General features: G+C 42.0%; 1 protein-coding gene across 2 annotated transcripts in view; it reads left to right on the top strand.

Moving 5' to 3' along the window:
* Positions 1-14,297, top strand: part of APBB1IP (amyloid beta precursor protein binding family B member 1 interacting protein) — a 123,194-nt gene that overhangs the window by 97,092 nt on the left and 11,805 nt on the right. For both annotated transcript variants that reach the window (XM_054725701.1, XM_054725706.1), the window contains exons 8-10: positions 239-325; positions 2,183-2,326; positions 6,256-6,366. In XM_054725701.1, coding sequence (XP_054581676.1) covers positions 239-325; positions 2,183-2,326; positions 6,256-6,366 — 342 coding nt within the window. The remainder of the gene's footprint in view (positions 1-238; positions 326-2,182; positions 2,327-6,255; positions 6,367-14,297) is intronic.

Genomic DNA, 14,297 nt, shown 5'->3' with positions numbered 1-14,297 from the left:
AATCTTACGTTTGTTTCCTCGTTGATGGTGCACTATGGGGGAGAGGTGTGCTTCTGCACAGTCGTGCGGCAGCCAGCACTCAGGAGGCCTCGGTAAGCGCGTGGTTGACAGAGAGCACACGCTGAGCTTCCCAGGTCATTTCCTGCAGGTGCATCTCTCTCCAGCAAGGCCCTGAGTCCCTCTGTGGCTGGCCCGGTGATGAAGACTAACTGATCTGATCTTTTAATATTTTATTTAGAATTTTTACTTGGATAACAAAGGGAAAAAAGAAAGCAAGGAAACAAATGAGAAGATGAATGCCAAGAACAAGGAATGCTTACTGGAGGTAAGTTAATTTTGCCCAATAGAAGAAAAGAGGAGGATGTTAACTGTATCTATTTTTTAAATTATTTGCTTCTCAAAACAACGGATGATTCTGAGACACACTGAAATGTTAACTTGGGGTTTCAAAATCACATTATTACTAAATTATAGCTATTTATATAATTAAATTGGTTATTTGAGTCATTTGTTTAAAAGTATGGCTTTAGCCCAGCCAGTGTGGCACAGTGATTGAGTGTCAGCCCAGGAGCCAAGAGGCCCAGGTTCGATTCCCAGTCAGGGCACATGCCTGGATTGCAGGCTCGATCCCCAGTAGGAGGTGTGCAGGATATTTCTACCTCTCTGTCCCTCTCCTTTCCTCTCTCTATAAATTCTATAAAAACATATTTTTTAATAGTATGGCTTTAGACAGTATATTTTACTCTTCATGCAGTTGGATTAGTAATTCTTGACTAAAAGACTTAAGAATCTGCATAAAACTCATCTCCTAACATTCTTTATGATTCATCACTTAAGTGCTCCAAAGAAGTCAGATGTAAGAATTTCCAAATCTGCTTTAGAGTGAATTCTAAGGTGTTCTTCCAGCAGCCAGGTGGCAGGAAGTCAGAGATTTGGGGTTAGAGACCTGATACAAGGTTGGCTCTGCCTGCTGAGGTTACTGTGTTATTGGACAAGTCCAAGCACCTTGGTTTCCGGAGTCTTACTGAATTATTACACTATAGAAATCAATGGAAAAAATACCCTCAGGTGAGGATTTAAAATAAGTTATTCTACCTTTATGAGACTGAATGAAAGGAGACTGAGAGTTATAAAATAGAAAGCAAAAAAAAAATAAGTTTGAGTATTTGAACTGAAAGATGAAATAATATGCAATTTTACTACATTACTTTTTAAAAGAAATTTACTAAGATCTATAAATCTATGCAAGTTTTGACATTTGAAAATCCACACCTAGAAAATGTACTTAGGCACTATCCTTTCAGATTGTATAGTATTAATAATTGCCTTCTTCATTTTTTGATAAGAAAACCATCCCAAGAATAAGTTATTAACATACAAATATTTTATGTGTAGAATTATACATTGCAATTTTTTTTATTTCCCAGCAGTGAAATAGTAATCTTTTTTGCTTACAGGAAAAGTAATAATTTTTTTAATTTACCAACTTAGAAGACCCTTTAGATACTCACAAATTTCCTTATGAGGTTGGGGCTATTATTGCTCCATTTTGCAAGGAAAGAAACTGAGGTTTAGTTACTTTCCCACTGTCACAGTGCTAAGTGGTCAAGAAGCCTTGAAGTCTAATTCAGCAGCCAGGACTCTTAAGCACCATGGAGTTCTCACTCTCTTTAGTCAAACAGCATGCAATATAAATATACTAGAAGCGCGGTGCACGAATTCATGCATGGGTGGTGTCCCTAGGCCTGGCCAGCGATCAGGGCGATTGGGCTGTCTCTCACAGTCCCTATCAGAGTGGGGCTGAACAGGGCCTGCCAGCAGGGGCAGGGGAGGGCAGGGGGGCGGGAAAGACAAGGGAGGGACCGCGGGAGGTTGGCCAGTGGTGGGAGGTTGGCTGGTGGCAGGAGGTTTGCTGTGGGAGTACATTGACCACCAGGGGGCAGTTCCTGCATTGAGCGTCTGCCCCCTGGTGGTCAGTGAGCATCATAGCGACTGGTCGACCAGTCGTTCCAGTCATTTGGTCGTAACAGTTGTTAGGCTTTTATATAGATAGATACCTTCGATCAGAGCTGTAGACAAAAATGACTATTAACTTAAAGGCTAGTTTGCCACAGTTTGTTTAAATGTGAACAAAATGTATTTTACCTTTCATGTGTTTATATCATTGGAATCTCAATTTCAGGAAAGTTTCTGTGGAACATCTATCATTGTGCCAGAACTTGAAGGAGCTCTTTATTTGAAAGAAGATGGAAAGAAATCCTGGAAAAGGCGCTATTTCCTTTTACGAGCTTCTGGAATTTATTACGTACCCAAAGGGAAGACTAAGGTTAGAAAGCAAAAATATCTAGTAAAAAAAAAAAAAAGTGTCATGGAAGTGAAATCTTCAGGTGGCAATTTAAATATATTTACTTCGTTGTGGGAGTTGATGTTCTTACAATATTTATACTAATATTTACCTTATTGGGATAGATTTATAGAAATCCTCTTGTAATATTTCCTATAGCTCTCTCTTGAAGATGAAGAATTTTATCTGTTTAAAGTTAGGTTTCAAAAATTATGACCAAGACCTAGCCAGTTTGACTCAATGGATAGAGAGTCAGCCCACGGACTGAAGAGTTCTGGGTTTGATTCTTATCAAAAGTATGTACCTCGGTTGCAGGCCTGATCCCCGGCCCCAGTCAGAGCGGGTGCAGAAGGCAACCAATCAATGTGTCTCTCTCACTCGATATTTCTCTCTGTCTCTCCCCCTCCCTTCCACTCTCTCTAAAAATACATAAATAAAAAATAAAAAATCCTTGGGTGAGGATTAACAACCACAACAAAAAAATTATGCCCAAAGTATTTTTCTAGAGATTAATTTGTTACTTTGTATACTTACTCCTGAGAACTTTCCCCCCTGTATTGACTATTTTGTTCTATAGTCATAGTAAAATTTCTTTTATCTGAAATTGTAGAGGTATTAGAAGTCTTGATAGATCTTCATTTAGATTTTAGCCCTTAACCTCTGAATATTGAGTTGTCTTCTGAGGTGTACTATATGCATTTTCCTAACTTAGCAGAGTTCCTCAGACATCATTTAACTTTTGCTTGGTGATTCAGAGTTAGTGCCTCAAGTCTACAAGCATAGAGTAAGTTCTTCTTTGAAATATCATTTTAACTCTCATTTTGATCGTTATCTTTTTCAAAGACCCTTCTTAGAGGCTCAGGGCTTTTCCACCTTTTGTTTAACTTGTAAAACTTTAGAATGTCTCTCATCTATATCTGGGGTGAGCCAGAACATTTTGCCTGCACTTCCCAATCCAGGACACCACCAAATGGCATATTTACAAATTGCAGGTTTCTTCTGATTTGCTTGACCCACAACCCCATGCAGGTGAAATCCTGGTGAATATGCAAGTCTGCTCCCAGAATCTGTAAGACAATGTTATCTCTATTGGAATGCAAGAGAGGCATTATGGGTAGTGCTTGGTCCAAGGCAGCTACTGCTCCTACTGATACAGTCCAGTCCCAGCTGTGCCATCTTCAGTCCAGTCCTACTTGGGGGACGTCACAGTTGACCCACTAATGATTTGTTTTATTTTAGAAATGCTATGTCTTTGGCATTCACATATAAATGAGACATAGATAAACCTACTACAAACAACACCCTTAGTGATGTTACAATAGGACAACATACTTTCTCTCACAGATGCAACTAACAATGGAGTGGAGGAATTAGCCAGTAGGTCAAGAAAAAGAATAAAAATGTAATTATTGGGAAAGAAGAGGCAAAAATTATCTTTATTCACAGTTGACACAATTGTCTATCTAACTATATAAGGCACTCAATGGAAATACTATAAGGACTAAATAAACTTACCAAATAAGAAATTGTTTTCCTTTACACAAACAATATGCAAATTAAAATATAATGCAAAAGGTTTCATGCATAGCAGAAATAAAAAATACAAAATACCTAACAACCAACAAGAAATGTTGAAGGCTTATATGGCATAAAATATAAAATTTAATAAAGGAAGTGAAATAACTTAATAAATAGAAATGTAACATGTTACTAGATGGAAAGATTAATTCTTCCCCCCAAATTTTCTATATATTCAATCCCAAGAAAAATTTCAGTTGAATTCATTTTACTTGAAGTTCACAGACTGTTTCTAAAATTAATCAGAAAGATGACACCCCAAAAATTGTGAAGAACATTAAGGTAGAATTCCTCCTCAAAAAAACATTAGATAAAAGTAGGACAGGTAGAGCCAAGCAGATGAACAGAGAGCCATGTAATAGAAAGAAAATTAAAGTAAGCATTTTACAGCAATGGGGGGGAAATGTGGTATTCAATAAATAACATTGAAAAAAATGTACACCCGCTTGGAAAAATAGATTTGGGCCTTATACCGTGTTCTAAATTAAATTCTAGATTTATTGAACACATTTAGGAAAAAGGGAATATAAAATCTTAGAAGAAACATACATTAATATTTTCATAATTTAGGGGTGGAGTCGCCTTCTTAAGCAAGACTAAAAACCCAAGGTTATAAGGAGAAAATTGACAGGTTGTTCTTAATTCCTCGTGACCAAAGATCCAAACAAGAAATTAAAGACTAGCTATAGAGTCCGAGAGTACATCTGCAGCATGTATAACCAAGTATGAAGACCAATAAAATACAAAGAGTTCAGCAAATCAATAAGAACAAGGTAAACATACTCATAAAAAAGGGCAAAGCTTATTTAGTGAGAATTGACAGAAAAAAAGAATATCAGTAGCCACTGAATAAGTTAAAATTTGCTCTATCTTACTAAAAGCAGGGAAATGTAAATTAAATAGTGAAATATTTCCTCCCATGAGATTGATAATATTAACAATATTGATAATATCCAAATTTCAGCAGGAGTGGGTAAGAAAAATGGCACTCTCTTTGCACAGAGGTTGAAAGGTAAATTGGTATAAAACAGTATTTATAGTAAAATTTCACTCATGTTTCAAAAATTGTGTGTGTGTAAGAATATGTATGTATGTATGTGGGGGTATCTCTACATACATATGTGTATAAATGCTTACCCAAAAACATGTGGAAGAGGACTACTAAATTATTAACAATAGTATTTATGGAGAAAAGAGTGGAATTAGAAAAAGGAATGATGAAGGAAGATTTTCATTTTATTAGGTATATATGCATTGTTCTTTAAATTATAATGAGTATGTTTTATTTTTCTAATTAAAAACTTAAAACTTTGAAAATCTAGAAGAAAATATCATATAAGAAAAAAACCCCACCATAAATAAAGGAATAATTGGGCACTGAGGTGTAACAATTCTGCCCTTCACTCTCTATTCACTAACTTGGTAAAGAATTATAGAATGTGATGGGGGGAGAGTAATAGAACAAATTTGTAACTAAAGTGTAACCAAATATGTAAATTAGAGGTTGCAGTCTTCACAATGCATATTATACAGGGGGGAGGGGTTTCTGTTTCCATAGCAACACCATGGACAATAAAGAGAAAGTATGAAAGGAATCTTTATTCCTCCGGAAGAAGTGCGTGAAGATGCTATTTTCCTGAGCATCACATTTACCTCTCATTGTTCCTCCTGAAGGGGATTTTTTTTTTTTTTTAATGCTCAATCATGAAATCCATCAGTGACTTAGAATGGCAAAAGCCAAAATGACATTCTGATAAAGTGGCTGGTCACCTTGTCTTGTCAATAATGATGCCTCAAGGTTAACCAGTCAGCTCTGACCCTGGGAGTCCATGTGCAGGTGCCAGAACAGCAGTATAAGCTTGCACTCCATTCTTGGGCCTGTGGCACGCTGTTTTGCCTTAGGTGAACTCCTTCGCCTCTTAAAATGCAGGCTTGGCATTTAGAAAACTAATCATGATAGATGCTTCAATAAATTACCTAAAATTAAACATTTTTCCACTAAAATATCATTCTTAGTTGTGCCCTCAAGAACAACCTTGGGCCGAAACCGGTTTGGCTCAGTGGATAGAGCGTCGGCCTGCAGACTGAAGGGTCCCAGGTTTGATTCCGGTCAAGGGCATGTACCTGGGTTGCGGGCACATCTCCAGTAGGGGGTGTGCAGGAGGCAGCTGATCGATGTTTCTCTCTCATCGATGTTTCTAACTCTCTATCTCTTTCCCTTTCTCTCTGTAAAAAATCAATAAAATGTATTTTTTTAAAAAAAGAACAACCTTGGAAAAATATTAATCATCAACTGTGTTAAGGTTTGTTTGTTTTTTTTCCTTCTCTTTCAGACATCTCGAGATTTGGCGTGTTTTATACAGTTCGAAAATGTCAACATTTACTATGGGATTCAGTGTAAAATGAAATATAAAGCACCCACTGACTACTGCTTTGTTTTAAAGGTATGTTGTAAGAAGTCCTTACTTTATGTCTATATGCAATGTGAGTTAAGATTTCCTTTTAAGGAAAAAAAATGTCAAATGTCATATAGTAAACCACAAGTATAAATAGTAAGCTTTTTGTTTTAAACCAACATAGGAAAGGAGGAAACATTTCTACCAGCTCAGATCATTTCCCAAGTCTAAAACTTTACAGCAAATCTGTCTGACAGGGGAAGTGGAATGGGGAAGGTAGAAGAGGGTAAAGTGCGGGGACAGGGGTAAATGGTGATGGAAGGAGACTGTACTTGGGGTGGTGAACACACAATACAATAAACACCTCAAACCTATATAATTTTATTAACCAATGTCACCCCAATAAATTCAATTTAAAAAAAAGAAAGAAAAAGAAAAAAAGTAAAGTGAATCTGTATGGGCTTCTTCATTGCTTATGAAAATGAAAGCTCTACATTTTGAACAAATTTTATGTACCATTTTATTGATAATACTGAATAAATTTTTCAGTTCTTTACTTATTGGACCCTTATTCCATTGTAAAAGATTTTAGAAATTAGGAACTTGATGAGATTACCTAGAAAAATACAAAAAACACAAAAACTAGGAAAAAAATCTTTTTTCATGATAGTTTTTGGGGTTTTTTCTTAGTGAAATACAATAATTGGGCTCAGTCTTAATAAGACTGCTAAGTGATCTCTCCCTACACATTTATTCTTATTTATTTACTAGAGGCCCAATGCACCAAGATTCGTGCAAGAATGGGCCTTCCTTCCCCTGGCTGCCGGCACCACCTTCACTCCGGCCAGAGCCACCTTTCCCCTCAGGCCCGGAGCCGCCTTTCCCCTCTAGCCCAGGGCTGCCTTTCTGCCTTCCCACACTGCCCAGAGGCCCGGAGCAGCCGGGGTGGTGCGGAACGCCTGCATCATCACCATGGCAACAACGCAAGCATCCTGCCCTGCCCCCGGCTGCTCGGCACCTGTGTATGCAAATTAACCCACCATATTTGTTGGGTTAATTTTCATATTCGCTCCTGATTGGCTGGTGAGTGTTGTGAAGGTACAGTCAATTATCATGTTGCTCTTTTAGCAGTGTAGATTACTAAGGGCCCAGTGCACAAATTCATGCACCTTGAAAGGAACTGTGGGCTGCGAGGCTGCGGTGGGCACAGGGCTGGGTCTCGGCCCATCCTCCGTGCCTCCACACGGCCCCTCCTGCCGCAGCCCCTAGTCCCCTGTCTGCCGGCGCCAGCACCGTCAGTGGGTGCCAGCAGCAGCTGCTGCCTCGATCACCCCTCAGGAGCAGGGGGGAGGTGGAGAAGCCCTCAGGGGTGATTGGGGCCAGCAGCTGCCGCTTGCACCCACTGATGGCGCCGAGCAATTGGGACTGGCGCCAGGCACCAGCAGTGGGTGCGAGCAGGACTGGCACTGGCAGCAGGTGCGAGCGCCAGGCGGGACTGTGGCACAGAAGCAAAGAATTTTCAGTAACCACCAGAGGCTTGCCCCAATGACAGTGACCAGCTCCCCGCTTTGGTCGGGCGCCCCCACTCACCTGCTCCATCATCCCACCACAACCAATGCCCGCCTTGTTCCACACTCTGCCGCCTGCTGCTGATGCCTGCCATGTTCCACGTGTGCCCCCTGGTGGTCAGTGCACATTGTAGCAACACTGGTTGTTCAGTTATTCGGTTGTTCCGGTCTATTTGCATATTAGCCTTTTATATAGATAGATAGATAGATATAGATATATATAGATAGATTATTATTATCAAGTAATTGGTTGAAGTGATTGCCTTCATTGAGGACTCAGGATAATGGGTGTTTTTTATTTAGACATCCATAGTCCTCTTTGTCATTACTGAGCACCCACTTTCATTACAAACTAGAGGCCTGGTGCACGAAATTCATGCACTCGGAGGGCAGGGAGGATCCCTCAGCCTGGCCTGCGCCCTCTCGCAGTCCAGGAGCCCTCAGGGGATGTCCGACTGATGGCTTAGGCTTCCCAAGAGGCTCCCGCACCACCATTGTGCTCGCCAGCTGTGACCTGGCTTCTGGCTGAGCAGTGAAACCGGCTCTCCAATATCCTCCGAGGGGTCCCAGATTGCGAGAGGGCACAGGCCAGGCCAAGGGACCCCACCAGTGCACGTTTGGGCCAGGGAGAGACACGGGAGTTTGGCCAGCCAGGGAGGGTCTGCAGGAGGGCTCCAGGGCGTGTCCGGCTCATCTTGCTCAGTCCCAATCAGCGAGACTCCAGCAGCAAGCTAACCTACAAGTCGGATCGTCTGCCCCCTGGTGGTCAGTTCACACCATAGCAACTAGTAGACTGGTTGACTGTCTGCCCCCTGGTGGTCAGTGCATATCATAGCTAGTGGTTGAGTAACCTTAGCATATCATTAGCATGTTGATTGGTTGAATGGCCAGCCAGTCAACTGGACACTTAGCATATTAGGCTTTTATTATATAGGATAGTAATAACCACAACCACTGTCCTAGCTCAATCAGCCTGCCACTCCCCCAGAATCTCTCAACCAGGGGCATTTTGCCCCCAGCAGACCTTTATCAATATCTAGAGACATTTTTGTTTGTCATGACTTGAGGGGGGCTGTTACTGCTTACATTTGATGGGTAGAGGCCAGGGACACTGCTAAATACCCTACAGTGCACAAGGCAACCCCACAACAAAGGGTTAGCTGCTCACAAATGTCAGCAGTGCTGCTGTCGAGAAGCCTGCCCTAGACAGAGTAGTCCCAGGATAATGGCTGTAAAGGGACTGAGGAAAGAGAGAGAGCAAGATTCATTCATTCAGCCCTAGCTGGTTTGTCTCAGTGGATAGAGCTTTGGCCTGCGGACTGAAGCGTCCTGGGTTTGACATGGAACCAGAATGAGATGCAAGGTGGAGCCTCAGAGGCCGCTACTCTCTCAGACACTATTAACTAGGAAACAAAATATCTTCTCTTCCCACCGTACACCACCGCCAGCACCCTTGAACCGTGTCTTCATTGAGTTCCTATCTGACCCTGTGGCCCACGTTTGGAATCCTGAGACCCTGAGAAATTACCAGAATGGAGGCCCTCATTTCCATGTGGACAGTTCTATGCACTTCATCTCTGAAGTGTTGCCCAAATCTCTCGAGTAGGGAGAAGATTCTGGAGAAAAGTTCTGAAATGCTGGTCAGTAAACTGGCTGAATACAGATTCCAGGGCCCTGGATCCATTGAATTAATATATTTAAGGATGGGGCCCAGGAATCTCCATTTTTCTTAAGGTCAGTGTCCTAAGTCTAAACATCAACAGTCAGGACTTAGCTGGTGATGAAATACCCTCCCTAGTGGACAAACAGGATGAAAGTTGTCAGAAGGAGCAAGGGCCCAAGCCCCAACACCAGGGCCATGGACTGGAGCAGGGATGGCTGGCTGGAGAAAGACAAGATTCCGGGCCTACAAGTCCCCAAGATGGGACTTTAGACACAGTGAACAGACTCAGCTTCCTGTGCCAGCACACATATTTGGGACTAAGTCCTAGAGTCATGGCCTAAGTTGAATTATCAGACTGGGACACAGGTTATCCTGGGCTTTGCTGCAAATGGAATGCTGAGACCCAGGGTATTGGACTAGAACTTTTAAAACCCTCATCTCCAAGGCCTATGTCTCCAGGAAAGAATTGGGGAAGAAAGCTCAGAGGTGGAGAAGCCTGCAGGCCTCATGGATCTAGGAACCAACAAGAGTCAGGGGCAACCCTAGCGGAACATGCATTTCCTTCTTTCTCACAACAACGATCTGTCCTCAAGCCAATTTCTTCATGTGCCATCACCCTGCTCATTTTGCTCTTCTGCATGCTTGTCAGTTCCTTCCCAAAATATTGGGAATATTTAATAATTTGCTGAGTATAAGGCTCTGTCACCGTTTGGAGAACTTATTTGTTTATGAACATTTTGGTCACATATTTTCCTTTCTGTCCACTATGAAAAGAATTGTTGGTATTCAAATATTTCATTGGGATAAGCAGATTTATAGAATTCAAAAAATACATACCTACATTTCAAAAGAAATTCAAAATATGGAGAAAAATGTTAAGAGATTGCATGATTCCACCCTAGCCAGTTTGGCTCAGAGGCTAGGCCATTAGCCTGCAGAGTGAAGAGTCCCAGTTTGATTCTGGTCAAGGGCACATGCCTGGGTTATGGGCTCGATCCCCAGTAGGGGGCGTGGAGGAGGCAGCTAATCAATGATTCTCTCTCATTATAGATGTTTCTATGTCTCTTTTCCTCTCCCTTCCTCTATGAAATCAATAAAAATATATTTAAAAAAATAAAAGAAGAAGAAGATTGCATGATTCCACGGACACACACTGACTGATAAGTCCAGCCAAGAAGGTTTTTATTCCCCAGGCACCCCTTCTACTGGTCATTACGGTGTGAGCCTCCTACTCATCTTTATTTACCCAGCAGTTGGTGTATTTCTTAACACCCAGAAGTGTTTGTTGAGTGTGTGGGGCCTCCATTCTAGTTAGGGTTCTGCCACTCTCTTTGGACTTGGACAAATGGCTTACTCTCTCTGGCACTTGGTTTCCTCATTTGTAAGTTAGAGGATCTGTAAGTTCCCTTTTAACAGTGATGTTCTGCAATTGCCCGACCTCTGTGCTCCGTGCTGAGCTTCTCTCTTTTTATGGTAGGAACAATCAAACCAATTGCAAAAGAGTCTAGCTTGTGGCACTGAACCAGCATTTTTCCCTTAAACCCCTTTGCAAATAATTTTGCAACAAAAGGCTAAATTAGGCAGTAAACCCCTTGGCAAGGTCCCAAAACATGACTGGAGAACCAGCACGGCGACTTGCTCTATGATGGCTGGGGAGCCAAAAGGATTTCTGTGTTAACACGGAGCCTGGTGTCCACCAGGTAACTCATCTTTGAACCACAAAACCTGAGCATTGCAAGAGGCCCTCGAGGTCATCTGATGCTTAATTCTGCTCCATGTGTTCATAGTACACATGTGGTGTAAGGACCTCAGTGAGGTTCCCCCACTAATGTTGGAGAAAATGAACCAGGGTCTGTACATCTGTCTCCTCGTCATAGAAGGAGCCACTGACAGAACGCAAGTTCAAGAGTTCTTGCCTCTCTTTTATGCTCAAAAGCCATATGTTTAAGGGGAATGACCACATTTTACTCTATTTGGATGAAATTGTTGTGCTATTTATGTGAATACCTCTACTTAAGTTGCCTTGTGCATTTCATTGCAAGCACAATGTGAGTTATAGTCTGTTCCTGGGAGCCTGGCTCTCACATGGCATGCAATAAATAAATAAATAAATACTTTTAATATGGCAAAACCAAAGTAACAATGTCACCTTTTTTAATTTCTCAGAAAAAAAAAACACAAACCTGCTTTCTCAGAACAATTATAAACATTAAGTTGCTGAAGTGGCCATGTTCTCCCCTCTTATTTGACAGTCAGAACAAGAGTGTTGTTCCAGGTGAGGGAACTGGGTTTCTGGCGCTGAAAGAGGACTCTGGCTTGGTTCTGTGAGCTTCATTGTTGAAAGGAGAACTGCAGGCATCTGTGGAATGTCACATTCCATTCAGTGAATGAATCCCCAGCTTAGTGTACTTTTCACTAGTGACCTTGTGATTAATTAATGCAACAAATCCTTTTTCTGCTGGTGGATCACATTATTTGAGTTGATGGTCAGTTTCACTTTTAAGGGACTCAAACGGAGATGTTTAGTTGGGATAACATTTACAAAAATGAAACCTAGTATTCAGAATTAATGAGGAAGCATTGAACCCCAATAAAATGGCATTACACATTCAAAACACATTGAAAAGTGTGTGTTGCCATCTGCCGGCCAGAATGGAAAAGGACAGGCAACATTCAGGAGCCTAATGTGGAGCTCAGGAGAGAGGAAACCTGTGGAACTGGTTCTAGTGATGCTGACACAAATTCTGAGGGCTGAGTGACCTCAGTAAAGGCAACAGTTTATGCAAAGATAAAAATATAGCCCTAGCCTTTGGCTCAGTGGATAGAGCCTCCGCCTGTGGGCTGAAGGGTTCCGGGTTCCATTCCAGTCAAGAGCACGTGCCCAGGTTGTGGGCTTGATCCCCTGTAGGGGGTGTGCAGGAGGCAGCCAATCAGTGATTCTCTCTCATCATTGATGTTCCCTCTCTCTCTCTCTCTCTCTCTCTCTCTCTCTCTCTCTCTCTCTCTCTCTTTTACTCTTCCTCTCTGAAATCAATAAAAATATCCTTTAAAAAAAGATCCTATATAATAAAAGTGTAGTATGCAAATTGTCCCCTTGACCAGGCGTTCTTCCGGGAGTTCAACCAGGGGGCGGGGCCAGCCGGGGGAAGGAAGGGAGGCCCTTGGCTGGCAGCAGGTGGCGGGGTAAGGGAGGGAGTGCACTGGGCCTCTAGTAAAAAAGGTAGATTTTCAACAATTGGCTCAAAGGCAAAAAGGAGGAATTCTTTATAATTTCTGAATTTTTCTGAGGCATCTTTAGAGACTAGAAATTTGACTTAATAGCTTGATAAAAATGCATGAATTCTAGGGGGTAGGACAAGAGATTCCAAGCTTCTAGTGGGCCATGGGGTAAAATATATAGTAACCTGTCTGAGCCTCAGTTTTCTCATTTTTAAAACCAAAAGTTACTAACCTCTCACCAAGCTCTCCAAGGCTCTGTGAGTCTTGTTATTGTTCTGGGCACAGTCAGCAATACCACTGACTCTTACTGTCTGTGTCATTAGATAGATCAGCAAGGTGACTACTCCAAATGCTGCTTCTCAGGTTCAAACTAAAGTTCAAAGCACAATGCCCTTGGAAATGGCCACTTCCTTGAAGGTCAGTGATTAAGCCAAAAGCAAAAGTGCAGCGGGGAGGTCTGTGCAATAAATACTCTGAGAGGAGAAGGGGACAGCTTCACTCCCTTCCCGCCCACGGAAGCGGGCTTCCAGCTCTCTTGGCATTCCATCTAGCTTTCAGCACCACCCGCCATGTTATGCTGATCCTAGCAGGGTTAACGAACACCTCTGAGAAATGGAGGAAGACAGAGGTGGTAACATGTGCCTGAGCACACACACACAAAATGGTTATGGTTGGAAATTATTTTTCTGTATCTCAAAGTTTATGAAAAATTATAAAGACCCATGAAAATGGACGTGGTTCTCATCTCAGAACCTAGATTTGGTTGCTGGCCCCCCCGCTTTATGGCCATAAGACTTCTGGCGAACAGGAATTCCTGCACTTGTTTATTTCTCTTGACAATTATTTCCACCTCTGGACTGGAATAGCGAGCATGTACCAGGCCATGTATTAAGCCCTGGGGGTCTTCATCAGTGAATGGCAGACATGATTTCCACCCTCATGAAGCACACAGGCTGCCAGAGACAGAGACATAAAACAGAAATTACAAAGGCAATGAGGATTCAGAAAGATGGGTGCAGGGTGATCTGTCTGGCCAGGGACCTGTGTCTCTCTTTCCCTTCGTGCCTGCCCTATCACTGTTCTCACTGACTCTGAGCTCTGGGAAGGCCTGATGATTCCTACTGCAACACCCAAGGACATTGCCACTTGAGAATAGACAGAATTATTGCATCTCCAGGCCATCCATCCAGAGACCAAAAATGGCTCATTTGGGTAGGAGATGACAGTTCAGAAAGGATAATTCTAGAGCATCAGCCTACAGACTGAAGGGTCCCAGGTTTGATGCCAGTCAAGAGCACATGCCCGGGTTGCGGGCTCGATCCCCAGTAGGGGGCATGAAGGAGGCAGCCGAATAATGATTATCTCTCATCATTGATGTTTCTATCTCTCTCTCCCTCTCCCTTTCTCTCTGAAATAAATAAAAACACATTTTAAAAAGAAAGCATGATTTCTAGGTAGCAGAAATAACCTTAGGATTGACTGGCAATCACAAAAACATTATTAATTCTGTGACATAAGAATTATATCAG

Source organism: Eptesicus fuscus, chromosome 2 (genome assembly GCF_027574615.1).
Source record: "Eptesicus fuscus isolate TK198812 chromosome 2, DD_ASM_mEF_20220401, whole genome shotgun sequence".
NCBI classification, from domain to species: domain Eukaryota; kingdom Metazoa; phylum Chordata; class Mammalia; order Chiroptera; family Vespertilionidae; genus Eptesicus; species Eptesicus fuscus.
The sequence above is the reverse complement of the archived record's forward strand: the minus strand, read 5'-3'. Positions and strand labels throughout refer to the sequence as shown.